The following is a 14,362-nucleotide window of genomic DNA, read 5'->3' as shown; positions in this document are numbered from 1 at the left end:
TCTTCATCACACGCATGCTTGCCTGCACTGCAGACACTTTGGTGTTCTGGAAGAGTCCAAGTCTTTTTCAGTTGATGCTGCTATCCAGTCCTCCCTGTTGACATGCTGATCCCCTTGGGCCAAGTCATGTAGATTGATTTGGAGCAGAAATGTTCCTCTACTAATGTCTGACCAGCGTGGCTTGGGGATCCCTGCCCTGGGAATGCCCTCACTGCACCCCATGCTTGGTATTTTCTAATATACCGTATTTTCCTAAATATTGAATGGTATTTTGGCATTTTGCTTGCTGTGCAAGCTGTTGTCAGTTGTGCCTGCATTAGTCTAATGCTATTCCAAGCTACAGTTGACAGAAGTCTGTGCTGCCTTTGAGCAGGGCTGGCACCAAGAGAAAAGTCTCAGCATATAACAAAAATAATTTATTTTTTGAAGTGTACAGAGTACTTGGTAAAACCGTGGAATGAGGCAAATTTGCAAGGAAACTGAGACCATGTAAACCAGACATTTGTTTTTCCCCAAAGAAACGTATAACCAAACTCATGATATACAACACTTAACACTGCAGCATGAGATGGGGGTTTTGATGGGGTTTTATAGAGGAAACATGAAGTTCTTTGTGCCCCCCTGCTGCAGTGAATGTCTCCATCAGGTAGCAGTGATAATGAGGAACAACTCCCGAAGCATGTTCAGTTTCTCCATGATCTGCAGAGGAAAAGGCTCCTCCAGGACCTGCTGCATGCGGCTGATGAAGTCCTCTATCTTCAGATGGATGTCCAGGTGGCCGATGTCATCGCTGTCCTGGAACTTGGGCTTGGCCTTCTGAATGATCAAATCCATCCGCTCAGTGAGTGAGCTCCGCAAGTGCTCTGCAAGAGGAAACGCTGGTGGGGAGAGGTAACACAATGGGTTGCCTGACCTGTTTAGCGTCCTGGGGAATGGAAGCATGTTATCTTTCTAATACTCAGTAACCATGAGTTCAAGAATGGTAAGAAATGAGGAGAAAACGGGTACTTTGGCTGTTCTACTGCAGCCTCTTGATAAGATCATGTTTGTTGATGCCAAAACAGGCTGCTTACCCAGTATTACATTTTGGTAACTCAGCAGCAGCAAACTCAAGTACTCCAGCATCTCATCCCATTTTTGCCATGTTGCTGTTTCATCCTATGACAGATGACAGTATTTGGTTATTAGAAGAGGTTTTCTTAGGACAAAATGCAAAGGAAAGGTTGGACTAAATACCTGGTATTGCAGCAGCACAGAGGAATGGCTAAGGAAATAAAGGATCTTGGCCAGAGACAAAGGCAAGGTTGTAGGCACATCACAGCTATGTTGGAACAACAGCTCTAGCAGTTTGCAGCGCAGGAGTTGGCTCCCCATGGTATTTAGGAAAGCTTCCCTGGAAAACAAAAGGGATTCACTTTAGGGAGACAGCGCAGCCTGACCAGGGACAACTGCTCCAGCATGGTGTCACGCTGGTGCTGATCCAGTGCAGGTGTGAGATGACTGCAGGGGCTGCGCAGCACTGCAGTGGAAGGAAAACCACCAGATGTGATAGAGACCTTTGCTATGCTTTATGTTTATGTCCTTAGGTCTGACCTGTGGCCGCTGCAGGTTGCATAGTCTGTCAAGCAGCTTAGCTGCTTTACTTCACCCTGCCCAGCGGCCTATGCAGCAGTTGCCCGTTCCTGCTGACTTGCAGGGAGCACAGCCAAGCAAATGAGATGTGGCCAGCCAGATCTAGGACATCTGACCTGGATGGAATGATAGCTTGGTTAGGCAGTTTGGCTTGATTAGACCTGTTGTGCACTCTGAGAGAGTTCTGCTTGCTGGGGGTTGCAGGCATGGGTTTGAAATGTCTGGGGGTTAGTGGTCTCATGTCTACACAGAGCCTGTGAAGCCCTTATGCTTTGGCTTCAGATACTGCATTTCTTAGAGAAGCAATCAAAAGGATGCCAAGGCACAGCTGTAGGAACTCTTATTTCTGATGAGCTACCCAGCTGCCTCGGGGAATCAGCAGTGTGTCTGCCAGTACTTTGCTGTGCTGATGCAAAGTGCTGCTTTTCAGACCCTCTTTACAGTTTTAAGGTCCTGCAACTTTAGCAAGCGAGAATCAACTGTCCTCAGCAACACACCAGCTGGGTAGATGTATACAGCTGGTGGTGGTGTATCTCCATGGGAGATACATGCTTTAGGTGGCTTGGTCATAAATGAGCCTGTCTGTCTTTACACTGTGGTACTTTATGCATCCAGACTTGGATGTAAATTAGGAATAAGCCTGTAGTGCAAGGCAGCATCTGCCTGTGTGAACATTTGTCTCACCTTTGGGTCCTCAGGGGAATATTCAGTATAAATGGGAATATCACATCTGCGATCTTACAGGAGCTGCAGTTGGGAGATTTGTCCACTTCCACTGCGATGGACAACATCCGCTGGAGCAGGAGTGTCACCCTGGGTCAAAGAAACAGTCAATACTAGGAGATGCTACCCCTTGGCTTGCAAAGTAAAGCAGTGGGGATGGCATCCAGCTCCAGCCTTATGCTACATGCAGGAGGAGGGTGCTTATTGAGCCAGTTACTGACCACATGGGGAAGTTATTGCTTGCCCAGTCTATGTCTACCCAAAGGAGAACCACCAAAACTGGTCCCAGGTACAGCTTGGCTTCCCTGCCCTGACAGAGAGAGACTGTGGTTTCTCCCTGGCTTGGGCCCCATGATAATGCCAGCAGGGAGTCAGGACTTTGGGGCTTACTTCTGCGTGAAGAAAGCTGTTGGAGCCACCTCTGCCTGGTCAGTGCTGGCCAGCCATGGTGTAGATGAGCTGTGTTCGGCCCTTGCTTCTGCTGAAGATGTAGTTTCTTGTGGTTGTTCCTGGGGCTGTGACAAGTAGACTCCTGTGACTGTTGCGACCAACCATTCAACCACCTCCCTGGAACAGAAACAGGAACTTTAGTGGGGATGGGCCCAGTTTGGTTGTGTTCTGACCTCTAGATCTATTTGGAGCTTGAGGAAAGACCCCAAGGATGAATAATATGCTTGGACAGGTTAGGGAGTAGCTCTATTGAGCAGTGGATTTATGTGCTTGTCAACAGGACTGCCTCCATCTCAGTTCTGTCCTGAGCAATGCAAATCTGAGCTCATTCCTGGGAAAAGCCTGTGAGATTGCAGCTGGAAATGCCTCGCAGCATCTCTGTTGGTTTGCTTTTGTAAACCTGCTCCTGTTCTTTATGTTTGGGCCCTACACTCCCTGTCTTCTTTGCTTCCTGGGAAGTCTGATCTGGAGTCTCAACAAGTTTTCCCTGAGCTCTGCCTCTTAGCATCTGGTTAGAGCATAGGGAGGAGGAGGTGTCCCTTACTTGACGTTGTTGAAGCACATGTCACATGAAAGCACTTTCTTGGCAATCGACTTCTGCAGCAGGCGCAACCTCAGGTTCTGCTGGAAGTCGTCCTCCAGGGTCTGCACCACGTACTGCAGGAAGAGGAGCTGGCCATGGGGCTTCTCCTGAGGGCAGATGGAGAAAGTATGAGCCTGGTGGAGCTGTGGGGTGAGAAGCACCAGGGAATTTGTCTGTCTTGGGGATGGGCTGATGCATGCTGATGAGCAGTAGCTCCAGGAGGGGCTGCTTGCCTCAGGAAATGCCCTAGGGGCCTTGCTGGACCTGTTCTACAATTCCACTAGGGCTGTGACCCAGAGGCTTTATCTGTTGCTGTGCCTTCTGCAGATGAGAGCTGTGCAGCAGCTAAATGAGATAAATGTCGGATACCCAACTGGCAGCTGCTGCCCTTAGCAGCTGCAAACCATTCTGGAGCAGAGCATTGCCATGTGAAGCCTTGGGCAATACTTACCCTCAGGCACTCTATGCTGGATGATCCCTGCTCAATGTGACATGTGGTGCCAAGTACCTTGTCCTCCATGATGCACTTCAGCAGCGTCCAGTCCCATCCCACTGTGGTGGCATTGGCTGGATGGAGCCTGCAAGAACAGCAGTGTCCGTTTGGGCTGAACTGCCCAACCTCCTGCCAGGAGGTACAGCAGCCCCTGGCCCTTCCCAGCCCTGCTTCCTCAAGGGCCTGCCCTGCCTTCTCCTCTTCAGCTTTGCCCTCTCCCTTCCTCTTCCCTGGCCCACATTCACTTTCTGGAAGCACCTGATTGAGGCTGTACTCCATGGGGAGTCCCAGGACTCGTGGCTCTGTGGCCTCACAAAACATTGTGCTTCTGTGTGGGATCCCTGAGGGCAGTGGAGGGAACCACTCCAGCCACGGCCCCTGCTGCAGCTCAGGGAAAGCATTTCCGCCATGTCACAGCAGTGAAGAATGAGATCTGCACTTCAGGAACAAGGCAAACACACTCCTGTCCTGTGGTGCCATAGGCTGTCCCTGACCCACCCTCAGACAGCCTGGGATGTGCCTGTGCTTGTAACAGGATCATCCTGGGTTATAGAAAAATCACTCCCTGTTCTGTGTGTGAGGACCACAGAGAATAACCTAGCCAGCCCAAGGGCACTGTGGTAAAGGGAACACGTACATTTGGATCTTCATCAACAGCATGTAGGTGTCCTTCAGGATCTCTCCTCTGTGGTTGTTCAACAAGATCTGTCTGATCAAGTAGGAGATGATTTCTTTTGGAGGACAGTGCTGGTAGGAGATGAACTCGTTCAGGAAATGCAAGGTGGCCTCCACAAAGTTCTCCTCCATGGTGTTGTGGACCATGCTCAGCTTCCCGCTGGGCATGAGCTCAGATTTCCGCTGTGTACAAGGCAAGGCAATGGGTGAAAGCCAGCTCCCCCTGACACAGGGGAACCCAGCTATGACCGGGGGCCAACCATGAAAGGAACTGCAACAACCAGAGATCCCAGGTGCCTGACAAAGCTTCTCCCAAAAGGAGAAGCAGAGCTGGGGCTGCCCCTGCTCCATCCTCTATCCCCAAGGCTGCTCTAAGCAGGCTCCAACTGGGCTCGGTAGCAGCTACTCTGAACATCATTTACCTGCTGTGTTTCCCTGTTGGGTGTTACACCTTGGAGGAAGAGGTGCTGGACTCCGCTCCTCCTGAAATAATGCAGTTTGTTCAGCCAGACCTTGTTTTCAGCCTTGGTCCTGGCTGGGGCTGGGGTAATTTGCGGGATTGCTTTGTGTGGCTGTAAATCACTTGCTTCCAGCAAAGGCCCTTGGGCCTTCCCTGGGGTTGTGGGGATGGCTGGGACAGGGCTCAGCCTTGGGGGGAGCTCCCTTTGCTGGCAGAGATGGGGAGTCTCTTTCTCTGGGCCACTGGCTCTCCAGCTACTGCTGCTGTCCAGGCTGGAGGGGGACAAAGACAGCAGGTCTGAGTCCAGCTGCATGCTGGCCAGGGAGCCCAAGTCACTGTTAAAAGTGGTAGTGCTGCAGTTCTGCTCCGGGCTGCTGGAGGAGCTGCAGCAGCTGGGGGTGGGAGAGATGCAGCTACAGTTTGTGCTCTCTGCTGTGTCTGTGGTGGCACTGGGCTCCATGGGAGTGCTGTGACAGGGCGCTGCAGGGCTCACCCCTGCCTCTGTTTCTTGCTTCAGGGTGGAGAAGAGCCAGGGGTGGAACGTGTGTGCTGCTGGGGAACAAGGCGCCTGCCCAGGGTCCTGGTCAGCCTGGCTGGTGCTGTGGGGAGGGCTGCACGTATCCTCTGTCAGGTCGATGATGGTGAGGCTCCTCCACGGCACCGGGTCTGTGCTCATGTCCTCGCAGGTCAGATCGATGATCTCCTGTGGGGATAGAGAAGACAGCACTATCACTGTGCCTTGGTCCTTCCCTGCCAAGGACCTCTGCACTGTGGCACTGTCACCCTAGCCCAAAGGGTGACAGGGTCTCAGTGGCAGCAGCCCAGGAAGAGAAACCAAAGGCAAAGACCCCACTGCCTGGCTGAGGGGATGGGGCAGTCTGTGCGTTAGGTGCCCCAGGTGAGGGGGGTGGTGGCTGCCACCTCCTTGAGGTGCAGCTGAGGGGACCAAGGCTGGGGACCGGGGTCCTCCTGGGACCACATGGCCAAGGGGGCTGAGACCCCGCGGAGACACACTTGGGGACCACGTGTGGGCTGGCGAGAGGCGGCCGAGGGGACCCGATCTCTCCTGGGGAGGTTGAGGATGCCTGAGGGATGCGGCCTGGCTGCCTTGTGAGGGACGGGCCTGAGAGGACACGGCCGGGCTGGCTGCCCATGGGGTTTCGTGTCCCCCCGCGGCTCCCGTACCCGGCCCGAGCCTCCGGCCGTGGCGGAAGCGCCGCCATCTTTGTGAGGGTAAGCAGCGGGAGGCACCGCCCCGGCAGCTGCGGACTCACCGCGGGGGACGGCAGCGCGGGCCGCGATGGGCGGCGGGCGCGGCGCCGGAGCGGCGGCGAGCGGCTGCCCTCCGAGTCCTGGTCGCTTATGAGGACGACGCTGTCGGTCATCTTCGCGGCGGCAGCACCGCTGCGGCCGGGCATTGGGGGGCGGCGGAAGCTGCGTCAGTCGCGGCGGCCACTGGGCGGAGCGGCGGCGGTCGCGCCATGGCGCTGTCGCCTTACGTACAGGCCATGCAGGAGCTGTTCCGCGCCAACACGCGGAGCCGCGAGTTCCCGGCGCATGGTGCCAAGGTGCATTCGGTGGCCTGGAGCTGCTGTGGCCGTCGCCTCGCCTCCGGCTCCTTCGACAAGACCGCCAGCGTCTTCCTGCTCGAGAAGGACCGGCTGGTGAGCTCCCGGCACCGGGCGGGCGGCGGTTCGGCACCGGGGGGCACGTGGAGCAGACACTTGGATCGGTGCCGAGGCATCCCGGGAGCCATTGGGCTGGGAATGGTGATTCGGGCCGGTAGCAGGGACCCTCCGCCCCGTCCCGGCCGCTCGGACACCCGCCGCTTTGGCGTGGTGAGTTGGCCCCGGTGGTCGGTACCAGGCGTCGAAGCAGGTGCTCGGGTCTGTACCAGGAGGGGAGCGTCGCCAAGGACACCGCAAGCTGGTGCCAGCGCTGGAGCTGATGTCGGGCTCGGGAGGGCTGCGCCATGCCGGCCGGCCGGCCGTGGACGCAGAGTGTGACTGACACGGTGGTGGGGCTCTGGCCTGGGCTCCCGCCCCATCCGGTAGCAGGGTGCAGCATCCTGGGATAGGAGAGGGGCAGAACCAGGCTCATCCTGTCTTTGGTTGTCCTCTCTCTCCAGGTGAAGGAGAACAACTACCGGGGCCATGGGGACAGCGTGGACCAGCTCTGCTGGCACCCCAGCAACCCTGACCTCTTTGTCACAGCATCCGGGGACAAAACCATCCGCATCTGGGACGTCCGCACCACCAAGTGCATCGCCACTGTCAATACCAAAGGTGAGGCTCTGCCTTCCGAGCAGGACCTCATCTGTGGCGGACCCCTTGGCAGTGGCACAGTGCTTTGGACCCTTCTTGTGGGTATTGGTGGTTGGGGTGTCTTTACTGAGTGCTGTTATCTCTGTGTTGCGCTCATGTGGAAGGAGCAGCAGTGAACGTGAGGGCTGATGTACTCTGATGTCTGGACTGGAGAAACTGCTGAATTTCATTGCTGGCTATTAAAATGTCCTGTGCACTTGTCTCTGGAGTCTGTGGGCTGCCAGGCTGGAGACTAGGGACAGGCGAAGTTGCAGAGAGCCATGGTGGAAGTAAAAGTTTTTGTGGATTCAGAAAACCCCCGTTATTTGAATTCATGTGCTGGTTAACCCAGATACCATCTTTGCCCTTGGAAAGCTTCAGTTTTGAGTTGTTGGGGCTGGAAATAGCATTGTAAGATGGCATAACTGCAGCCTGCCTTGTTCTTATCCTTGTTAACAAGAAATACCTAGGTATTTATTGTTGGCTTATGTGTTTTCTGGATCCCAAAGATCACTGGATTCAGAGAATCTTTGAGTTGACCTTGTTTGGAGGTTGCTGTGGTACTGTTTTGTATAAAGTGGGAAAGGTTGTGATGTAGTAATGTCAGCTTGAAGTTGCAGTCCTGTTAAGTTTAGTGTTCAATAACTATTTGCTGGACAGCTGCTGTATGGGGTTTGTGTGTTACACTGCAGGTCTGGCACTCCTTCCCGTCTGGGAGTGGTTTGGTGTTAGTGGAGCAGATTATGGCCTTGGATCAGGACTAAAAGCTGCCTGTCTGCTTAATGCGTGGCTGCTGTGAATTATTGGATGGCAACGGGACCTGTTGCCTTTCTGTCCCTCCAGGGGAGAACATCAACATCTGTTGGAGCCCTGATGGACAGACCATTGCAGTAGGGAACAAGGATGACGTGGTCACCTTCATTGATGCCAAGACACATCGCTCTAAAGCTGAGGAACAGTTCAAGTTTGAGGTCAATGAGATCTCTTGGAACAATGATAACAACATGTTCTTCCTCACTAATGGGAACGGTTGCATCAACATTCTCAGGTAGGTGGTGCGGCTAGCTAGGATGGCTGTGGCAGATACCAGTCTGCAAGCCCCATTGCTGTTTTTTGGGGAACCTGAGCCCCACACTCCAGTGATTCCCAGCCTTCTGGGACGGGAATGAACTTGCCTGGAGCTGAGGTTGCTGCAATTCTCAGCTGGGCTCTCTGAGAATAATCCTGATGCTTTGCCTCATTCACTCAATGTTTCCAAAAGCATGGCCCTGCACTGGTGGTTTGCTCACAATCAGTCCCAGTGTCCCTCATGCCTGCCCTGCTTGTATTTGAGCCCTACACTTCTCTCACTGCTTCCTGCCCTCTTTATCTCCACAGCTACCCAGAGCTGAAACCCATTCAGTCTATCAATGCCCATCCTTCAAACTGCATCTGTATCAAGTTTGATCCCATGGGGAAGTACTTTGCCACGGGCAGTGCTGATGCGTTGGTCAGCCTCTGGGACGTGGATGAACTGGTGTGTGTGAGGTGCTTCTCACGGTAGGTAGTGCTGTCCCAGAGCTGATTGCCTCCCCTCCCTGGTGCCCGTGCAGATGATGCCACAGGCTTGCTGTGTGCTTTGCTCTGTGGCTGCAGGCTTGATTGGCCCGTGCGAACGCTGAGCTTTAGCCATGATGGGAAGATGCTGGCGTCAGCATCAGAAGATCACTTCATTGACATTGCAGAGGTGGAGACAGGTAATGGTTTCTTTTGGGGAAGCAGCAAGAAGGGAGAAGTGGAGCTGGGAGGGCACCGGAAGAATCAGTGTGAGAGCGTTGCTATGCAGAGCAGAGCTCCGTGAGGGGGAGCCTCTACCTCGTTAGTCGGTGGCAGACATGCGTGTCATGTCTGTGCCTTGTCACCAGGTGATTAAAAGGCGCTGAAGCAGCGTTCGTTCCTCCTCTGCCCTGCACAGCAGGGAAGCAGCGGGTGCCTGGCTCTGGTGTGTGCTGTGGGGCAGCGGAGGGCTCGGGCTCTGCAGGCTGACGCGGGCCTTTTTCCCTGCAGGAGAGAAGCTCTGGGAGGTGCAGTGCGAGTCCCCCACCTTCACAGTGGCCTGGCACCCGAAGAGGCCGCTGTTGGCCTTTGCCTGTGACGACAAAGATGGCAAATATGACAGCAGCAGGGAGGCAGGAACTGTCAAGCTCTTTGGGCTCCCCAATGATTCCTAATGAATCCACACTGGGGGAGGCAGCGCTTGCCTGCTCTTTTGATGGGAGAGTGCTTAGTTAGTGTAGGTCAGGGTAAGGAAATGGCTCCCATCTTCTGCCTGCTTGGCAGTGCTGCGACTTCAGGCTCACCTCTGCACATTCTGTTCTCGGAAGCATCGGTGAAAAAGCAGCTCATGTGCTGGGGAGGATGGGGGGTATGGGCAAGGCCCCCCCTTGCACTGTGAGGGCTGCTGCCTCCTCTCTGGGACATGGGGGGGGGGTTTGCTTCAAAGGCAGGTGACCAAAGAAATTGTGTCACTGAAGGTGACTGCTGAGGAGCCTCCCATGAGAGGAGACCTGCACAGGGCAGGCTTCCTAGCAGTGCTCAGCTACGTTATGTCCCCTTGGCCCCAAAGGCCAGATGGCAAGGGCAGTCTGGGGAGCACAGCCTGCCCCTTCCCCTCCCAGATATCCCATGTTGCTTCCCTGCACTGGGGCAGCAAGGGGAGGGTGGGGGGATATGAACTGGGGAATGTTTCCCCATCTGGGGCTTTTTTGTTTGTTTCTTTTGTGGGTTTTTTTTAAATGTATGTGGTGTTTTTTTCTAATTTTGATAAATCCTCTTCCATAACGAAGGTGCCTGTGGCTGCTCTGGGGGCAGAAGCAGGTGCTGAGCTGCTCTCCCTTTCCTTGCCTCCTTCCCCTTGGCCATGGCAGGGCGCTCCTGAGGGATCTGCGTGGAGAGGCTGTCCCCTTTGTCCTTGTCCCTTCTTGCTGTCTCCCGTCCTGCGCTGTCACCCCACCAGAGGGCGCTGCGCTCCCACGCTGTGGACAAGTGACACCAGCGGCAGGGACAGGATGGGGACAGCCGCAGGGACTTGTACTGTTCGTTATCCCTGCTCCTGTCTGGCAGCATGGGATGGAGCAGGGCTGTGGCCCTTGCAGAAGGCACTGCCTCTCCCACACCATGGCCACCAGCTGTGGGCAGAGCCCTTCCCTGCACCCCTGCTGGGGGTGATAAGTGGTGTGTCCCTTGTCCCTGCTCCCCAGGACAGGGAGCGGCTATCCTGTGGGGCTTTTCTTCCCCCTGTGCTGGCGCGCTGGTCACAGGGCAGTCACTGCAAAGGAGTGGGTGCAGCCTGCCTGCAATGGAGACCTTGCCTGCAAGATCTCTATCATTTCCTACCCTCATATTTTTTTCTGACAGAAGCTTTTCCAGGTGACTACTCTGGTGATGCCGCCTGCGTAACAGCTGAGCTCTTTGCTGGTAAATGATGGCAAATCAGTCAAAGCTGAGGCTGGCTCCGGATGGAGGTCTCCTGGTACTGCCAGGAGTCCTGGGGGGTCAGTGCGTGCCCCATTGCCTGGGGTCTGCCTGTAGCCTCATGCCCTGCTCATGGGGCAGAAGGCTGTGTGACCCACCAAAACCAGCCCATGTACCTCAGGGGTATCCCCAGTCATTCTGTGAGGAGATTCCCAGAATCAAGGGAGAAGGGGCACAAGCCCCCTGCCATGTCTGTGGGGTGGTGGCTGAACAGCACCCATCCCTTTTGCCTTGTCCCCAAGCCCGGAGCGGTGCCTGCAAGGTGGATGGGGTGTGTAGAGGCAGCTGGGCTGCACAGGGCTCTGTGGGCTGTATGTGGCTTTTCTCTTCATCTATGGCCTTGCTGGGGCCCTGTGGCCTCTCCTAGCGTGATGAGCTGACAGGTCTCAGCCCGCAGGGGAATGAAGGGCTGAGGGAGCTGCTGCAGGACCTCAGGGGAGCAATGACTGAAAAGAAGCAATGTACAAATCCTTTTATTATATTATTTTGTCAAAGACTAGTTCGAGCAGGATGGTCACAGCATGTCTGTGGAGCGCCGAGCTGCCCGCCTCCTCCCGGGGAGGGCCCTGGTGAGCAACTGGGGGCTGTGGCAGAGAAAGCATGGGGAGAGCAGAGCACGGTGTGGCAAGGGCTGGGCGGGGCTAGGCTGAGGCTGTTCCCCCACATCCCCCTGTTGGGGTGCAAGCAGCGGATCCTGGGATGTACCCAGGATGCTTGCCCAGGGATCCCTTCCCAGGCCCAGGGGACCTGTGTGTCCAGCATTGGGTTGGGCGCAGCCGGACTCTCCTGGTCTGGCAGCCCTCAGCCCTGTGCTGGCTTTATTGCAGGGGGCAGAGCGAGGGCCCTGGCAGCGCAGTGGGGGGCTCTCGGCTCAGCGCTGCAGGTGGCCCCAGGGACGAGGGAACTCGGGGGGGTGGGAGTGTGAGCAGCGGACACAAGGGCGCATGGAGTGACGGGGTGCACCCTGGCACAGAGACACCAACGCAAGAACAGGGGTCAGCGGGGACGAGACACAGACGAGCCAGCGGTGGGGACAGCAGGGACAGGGCTGGGGAGGATGAGGCAGGGGGGTCCCTGCCCCACACGTGCCTTTGTACACGGTTGGCGGAGCGTGATGCCCGCTCCTGCCGGTGCTGAAGTATTGCAGTCTAACTGATATGGCTTTAACTATGGGGCCAGAGATGCGGGGAGGGGTGGGGGGGTCCCCTCCAACCCCCCGATGCTGGGACACACCGGGCAGCCCCAGGGGACCCCCGTGCCTGGGGACCAGGGATGGGGGGAGCTGCGGGCAGGGCGCCTGGCTTTGTGCTTTGGGCATGGCCCAAGGCGGGATGGGGCAGGGGGATGGCAGTGCTGGGGACAGGGGCAGGCGAGCAGAGGCCTGCCGGGGTCCCCTGGAAGGGCAGGAAGGGCAGGGCTAGCGGCATGGGGAGCCACCCCGGAGGCAGGTAGGGCCTGGAGTGCCCCCAGCCTGCCACGAGGTTACATCAGTGCATTTGGTCCAGGTTCGCCTTGTCCAGCCAGGGCCGATCCCCTTTGGCTTGGTGGGGAGGCCCTCCCTGGACGGGACGGGGCGGGTGTTTGGTCTGGTCCAGGGAAAAGGGCAGGAGGGGATGAGGAGGGAGTGTGGGACCCCCTCCAGGGTCAACGGAGCTGATGAAGGGGTGGGAGGGGATCGTGCGCCTGTGCCCCAGCACCCCATGGCAGGGTTGGTGGTGCTGTTACTTCTTGAACATATCCTGCAGCGGGCCAGGCAGGTACTTGAGGACGGTGTCCAGGATGCTCTCCTCCTCCTCCTCCTCCTCGTCCCCACAGCCCGCCGGGATCGCCTTCTTGGGGCGCGTCAGGCTGCCCTCGCACGGCTGCTCCAGCGCAGCTTTCTCCTCTGCCTCTTTCTCCTCCTTCTTCTTCAGCCCATACTGTGAGGACACAGGCCCTCAGCAGGGCAGGCAGTGGGTGCTGCCCATACTCTGCCCTGTGCCCATCACCACTGCCTCAGGCCGCCCTCCCCAGCCCCATCCCGGGGTGGGTGCAGGGGAGGTGAGTGCCCACCTTGTCGCGGATCTGCTGCCGGACTTTCTCCCGCTCAGCTTCCATGCGGGCGTGTTTGGCTTTCCGCTCCTCCTCCTGCTGGCGCAGGGCCTCCTGCCTCTCCTCTTCCTTCTTCTGTGCATCGGGATCCTTCTCCTCTTCACCCCCCAGCATCTTCCCCATGTCCTTGGTGGCCCCTGCACAGCACAAGACCATCGGCTGGTCCCCAAGGGTGCTGCAGCCTGGTGCTGGCTGCAGAAGCCCCTGTATAGGCAGGAAGGACATGGAGCACCCCTCTGGTCAAGGACAACCCAGGACATCCCCAGGGCCACTGGCTCTGGAGCCAGCTGCAGGCGGGCTCTGGAGGCTCTGGGGATAGGGACTGCTGTGCGCTGCCTGTGCTGTCCTAGTTCATCGTCAGCTGGGGGAGATGCCAGCAGCTCCTTTGGTGCTGGCACCCAGGGGACCTGCCGGGGAATCCCACTTAGCAGCAGGAGAGCTGGGATTTCCCAGCCTGGCACTGCCAGCACTGGGAATGGGAGTCCTGAGGGTTCCACCGGCAGCTCCTCACTGCTGCTGGCTCTCCCCATGGCTCTGTTCCCCCACCATGTTCTCCCCACCATGCTCCCTGAGGTGCTGAGCCAGCATCTCTCCTTGATGGGGGACCCTGAGAGGGGACATCAGCCACTTACCGCCCAGTGCTTGCTTCATGACAAAGTCCATGGTGCCGGTGTGTGTGTGCGGCTAGGCCAGTACCCAGCGCTCATCCACTGCTGTCCGGGCTTGCTGACCTGGGCCACCTGCGTGGGCAGAGAGGGACATGGTTGGGGACCCTGCCCAGGCATGACATAACCCTCTGCTTCTCCATCCCCAGGCCGGGCAGATCTGCCTGCTGGCTATGCCTGCTCCCTTCAGCCCTCTCCCTGCATCCCCACTAGCTTTGGGGACCTGTGGAGGGACCAAGGCAGGGATCCTGGAGGGACCTTCCACCTCAGCACTGCCCTCAGTGGGGCAGCAGGAGCTCCGGGGTGCTGCTGGGGGCTGGAGAGATGGGGAACCATCACCCACTGCAAGCCCCAGCTTTGGTGTATGGGGTGTCAGACCCTGCCTGGGGCTGCCAGCACGGCACAGCAGGACACGGGGTGCTGCATGTGCGCGCGTGTCTATCGCAGTGCATGTGCTCTGCAGAGGGATGGGGAAGAGGCTGTTGGCAGGTTGTGAGGGTGTTTGGGGGCTGTAGGGGTTGCAGGCAGCAGCCTGTGACTGTGTGTGTGATCCCTGCGGGTGCTGGGGATGGGTGACAGCGTGCAGGGCACTGTGTGTGCAGGATGGAGCTTTGCATGTGTTTGATCAAGAGGTGTGTTTGCAGGCTGTGTTTGCACGGGGGGTGTGCATGCATATGTGTGTGTGTGCAAGCTTGGGGGGCTGCAAGCTGCGTGTGCCTGCATGGTGAGCAGGCTGGCAGCCTGTTTGCAAGCTCTGAGCGTGTGCACCCATGA

General features: G+C 57.0%; 3 protein-coding genes across 6 annotated transcripts; 1 reads left to right on the top strand and 2 right to left on the bottom strand.

The window, feature by feature from the left end:
- Window positions 1-212: 212 nt before the first annotated feature.
- SIMC1 (SUMO interacting motifs containing 1) lies at window positions 213-6,434 on the bottom strand (the record flags this gene model as incomplete). 4 transcript variants are annotated; one of them, XM_080626833.1, is made up of 10 exons in its annotated part: window positions 213-863; window positions 1,074-1,158; window positions 1,237-1,393; window positions 2,317-2,445; window positions 2,746-2,922; window positions 3,350-3,495; window positions 3,840-3,966; window positions 4,519-4,739; window positions 4,979-5,719; window positions 6,291-6,434. In XM_080626833.1, the coding sequence occupies 10 exons, from the start codon at window positions 6,432-6,434 to the stop codon at window positions 643-645; spliced, it is 2,148 nt and encodes a 715-aa protein (XP_080482959.1). In that variant the 3' UTR covers window positions 213-642. The 4 variants fall into 4 exon arrangements, with proteins under 4 accessions (XP_080482959.1, XP_080482960.1, XP_080482961.1 ...); XM_080626834.1 differs by having other exon boundaries at window positions 3,897-3,966; XM_080626835.1 differs by lacking the exon at window positions 6,291-6,434 and having other exon boundaries at window positions 4,979-6,089.
- On the top strand, window positions 6,262-10,342 carry THOC3 (THO complex subunit 3). The gene is made up of 6 exons (XM_080626837.1): window positions 6,262-6,680; window positions 7,145-7,301; window positions 8,163-8,367; window positions 8,697-8,858; window positions 8,955-9,055; window positions 9,366-10,342. Exons 1-6 carry the CDS (start codon window positions 6,498-6,500, stop codon window positions 9,527-9,529), a joined length of 972 nt encoding a protein of 323 aa, XP_080482963.1. The 5' UTR covers window positions 6,262-6,497; the 3' UTR covers window positions 9,530-10,342.
- A 2,052-nt stretch (window positions 10,343-12,394) lies between these two features.
- Window positions 12,395-13,586, bottom strand: CPLX2 (complexin 2; the record flags this gene model as incomplete). Its single annotated transcript, XM_080627127.1, has 3 exons — window positions 12,395-12,751; window positions 12,885-13,060; window positions 13,556-13,586. 3 exons carry the CDS (start codon window positions 13,584-13,586, stop codon window positions 12,554-12,556), a joined length of 405 nt encoding a protein of 134 aa, XP_080483253.1. The 3' UTR covers window positions 12,395-12,553.
- Between the last annotated feature and the right edge of the window lie 776 nt (window positions 13,587-14,362).

This window comes from Psittacula echo (genome assembly GCF_963264785.1).
Source record: "Psittacula echo genome assembly, chromosome: 11".
Taxonomy (NCBI): Eukaryota; Metazoa; Chordata; class Aves; order Psittaciformes; family Psittacidae; genus Psittacula; species Psittacula echo.
The sequence above is the reverse complement of the archived record's forward strand: the minus strand, read 5'-3'. Positions and strand labels throughout refer to the sequence as shown.

What these genes read in the sequence shown, in the direction of transcription:
- THOC3 (XM_080626837.1), top strand. Translation starts at nt 6,498, where the DNA reads ATGGCGCTGTCGCCTTACGTACAGGCCATGCAGGAGCTGTTCCGCGCC. An exon ending in TGCTCGAGAAGGACCGGCTG is followed by an intron (nt 6,681 to 7,144) that starts GTGAGCTCCCGG and finishes CTCTCTCTCCAG; the next exon opens with GTGAAGGAGAACAACTACCG. An exon ending in TGTGTGAGGTGCTTCTCACG is followed by an intron (nt 8,859 to 8,954) that starts GTAGGTAGTGCT and finishes CTGTGGCTGCAG; the next exon opens with GCTTGATTGGCCCGTGCGAA.